At 43.6% G+C, this 2,551-nt stretch overlaps 1 protein-coding gene across 3 annotated transcripts in view; it reads left to right on the top strand.

Moving 5' to 3' along the window:
• The window catches only part of ADCY10 (adenylate cyclase 10 (soluble)), a 105,295-nt gene that overhangs the window by 8,901 nt on the left and 93,843 nt on the right, over positions 1–2,551 (top strand). For 2 of the 3 annotated variants that reach the window (XM_011933402.1, XM_011933401.1), the window contains exons 2-3: positions 555–760; positions 1,750–1,854. The exons of the other annotated variant lie outside the window; for it this stretch is intronic. Coding sequence is in view for 1 of the 2 variants with exons in the window: in XM_011933401.1 (XP_011788791.1) it covers positions 613–760; positions 1,750–1,854 (253 nt within the window). In the remaining variant the exon portion in view is untranslated. The remainder of the gene's footprint in view (positions 1–554; positions 761–1,749; positions 1,855–2,551) is intronic. 3 annotated transcript variants of the gene reach the window in all.

The raw sequence follows: 2,551 nt of genomic DNA, 5'->3' as shown, positions 1-2,551 counted from the left end.
CACACACACCCTCCTGAACTCTTTTCTTCTATTTATTTAACATTATACCTTTATAGGCTTAATCTCTTGCCTATATACAAAACTCTAATACTCACATATAAATACACTCACACACACAAGTCACATCTACACTTGATTTTTTTAAATTTTTTTTAAAGACAGAATAAAGTAAAAGACCAAGGTAGAGAGAGGGGAAAAGGAAACATGAGGACAGAAGAAAAAGAAGTCTGGCCTGAGTGAATAGAGCTAACAGCCCCCTACACCTGGATTAGCCCTGCAACGGCCTACCCCTTCTGGCAAATGAGTGGAGGCATTCAGCTACCCTCTTTCACCCCAGCCTCTTTGTAATGGTGCTCACTTTTGCAGCAGCTGTTCAGGGTGGGAGGGTTCTTCTTCTGTATAGAAATTGGCCCTTTTGGAGTTTGGCTCAACAACTCTGGCATTTTCACCACTATAAGCAGGCCACAGGTTAGAACAAAACAAATGGAGAAAGAGCAATAGGAAAATGAGCAAATGAATATATCAGATTTCCTCTATTTCAATTTTCTTTTTAGAAGACCTATTTGGAGACTGCTTCCTGTCACCATAAAATCCTGAACATTTGTCCTGAACATGAACACTCCAAGAGAAGAATTCCAGGACTGGCCCATAGTCAGAATAGCAGCTCATTTACCAGACCTCATTGTCTATGGACATTTCTCCCCAGAGCGACCCTTTACAGATTATTTTGATGGAGTCCTGATGTTTGTTGATATTTCAGGCAAGTGCAAGTTTGTTTAATGTGGATGAGCAACAGGCTCACGTGGGAAATCACATGCAGAGCTTGATTGCAGAGTAGGGGGGCCATTCTGGAGCCCCTGGGCTGTCACAGCAGATGTGCTCCATTGAGAACACAAGAGGGAGGAAATAGTTTGTGGCCCTGGCTCTCTCTCATCCTCCCTTACCCAGCACTGCCAGTCATAGGCATATCTTTAAGATGCTCAAGTTCCATTCTTTGCTCCTGTGTCTCTTCCCCAACTTCACTGACTCATCCTCCCCAGCCCCAAGCCCCACATACATCCCAGTCAAAACTGACCTCAGGAAATGATCTCCCTAGATGATGTTTACATCTTACTAATAAACTTGCCACCTCTTCAGAAGTGTTTGAAATGTGTGTGGTTTTGTTACCACGGACTGAAAATTTTATTCCCAGTTAAAGAAGTTGCAGTTATCACTGTACAGTAGAGAATTTGGAAGAAAGAGATATCTGGAGCCTTTTCCTGGCCCCTAAAATAATAGATAGAGGAGGCTGCATGTCTGACACTTGACCAGCCACAAAGATCCTTAAGAAGAAACTCTGCCTGTTTTTAAAAGCTGAAGCCGCCAGGCGTGGTGGCTCACGCCTGCAATCGCAGCACTTTTGGAGGCTGAGGCGGGCGGATCACAAGGTCAGGAGTTCGAGACCATCCTGGCTAACGCAGTGAAAGCCCATCTCTACTAAAAATACAAAAATGAGCCAGGCATAGTGGCACATGCCTGTAGTCCCAGCTACTTGGGAGGGGGAGGCAGGAGAATTGCTTGAACCCGATAGGCGGAGGTTGCAGTGAGCTGAGATCATGCCACTGCAATCCAACCTAGGCTACAGAGCGAGACTCTGTCTCGAAAAAAAAAAAATAAAAGCTGAGGCTCACTGCCTTCCTGGGTAGTCCTCTTCTGGCTCTGTTTGATTTTCCCAAGCAGCCAAAGAAACCAGCTGCACATTTATTCCAGGTTTTACTGCAATGACTGAGAAGTTCAGCAGTGCCATGTACATGGACAGAGGGGCTGAGCAGTTGGTGGAGATCCTCAACTACCACATAAGTGCAATAGTGGAGAGTAAGTGTTCCCATAGATTTCTGACTTGAGAATATTTCAGTTCATTGTTTTTTCTGTAGTTGTCAATTATAACCTGATAGAGTACAATTGCTTAGCACTCCTCCTCTTCCCCATGAAATGTGTATAAAACCAGTCTTTTTTGAAATATGATATAGTATAACTGAAGAAATAAACATAATCAAACCTCACTAATACAGACTATTTGAGGGAAGGGATATTTTGTGTTAGAGGGCTGAATTATAAACTGCTTTTAAAAGAACTGTAGTAGTAATACTTTTAATTATATGACATATCCAAGTATTTATTTTTATTTATTTATTTATTTATTTAGAGACAGAGTCTTGCTCTGTCACCCAGGCTGGAGTGCAGTGGCACAATCTTGGCTCACTGCAACCTTCGCCTCCTGGGTTCACGCAATTCTCATGCCTCAGCCTCCTGAGTAGCTAGGATTACAGGCGCCCACCCCCACGCCCAACTAATTGTTGTATTTTTAGTAGAGATGGGGTCTCACCATATTGGCCAGGCTGTTCTCGAACTCCTGACCTCAAGTGATCCACCCGCCTCAGCACCCCCACAAAGTGCTGGGATTACAGGCGAGAGCCAACGGTGCCCAGCTATTTTTATTTATTAATTTTTTTTTTTTTTTTGAGCCAGAGTCTCACTCTGGTCTTGAACTCCTGGCCTTATGATCCACCCA

This window comes from Colobus angolensis, unplaced genomic scaffold, assembly GCF_000951035.1.
Source record: "Colobus angolensis palliatus isolate OR3802 unplaced genomic scaffold, Cang.pa_1.0 Scaffold126, whole genome shotgun sequence".
NCBI classification, from domain to species: domain Eukaryota; kingdom Metazoa; phylum Chordata; class Mammalia; order Primates; family Cercopithecidae; genus Colobus; species Colobus angolensis.
Note: the sequence above shows the minus strand (reverse complement) of the source record. Positions and strands in the feature narration are given on the sequence as shown.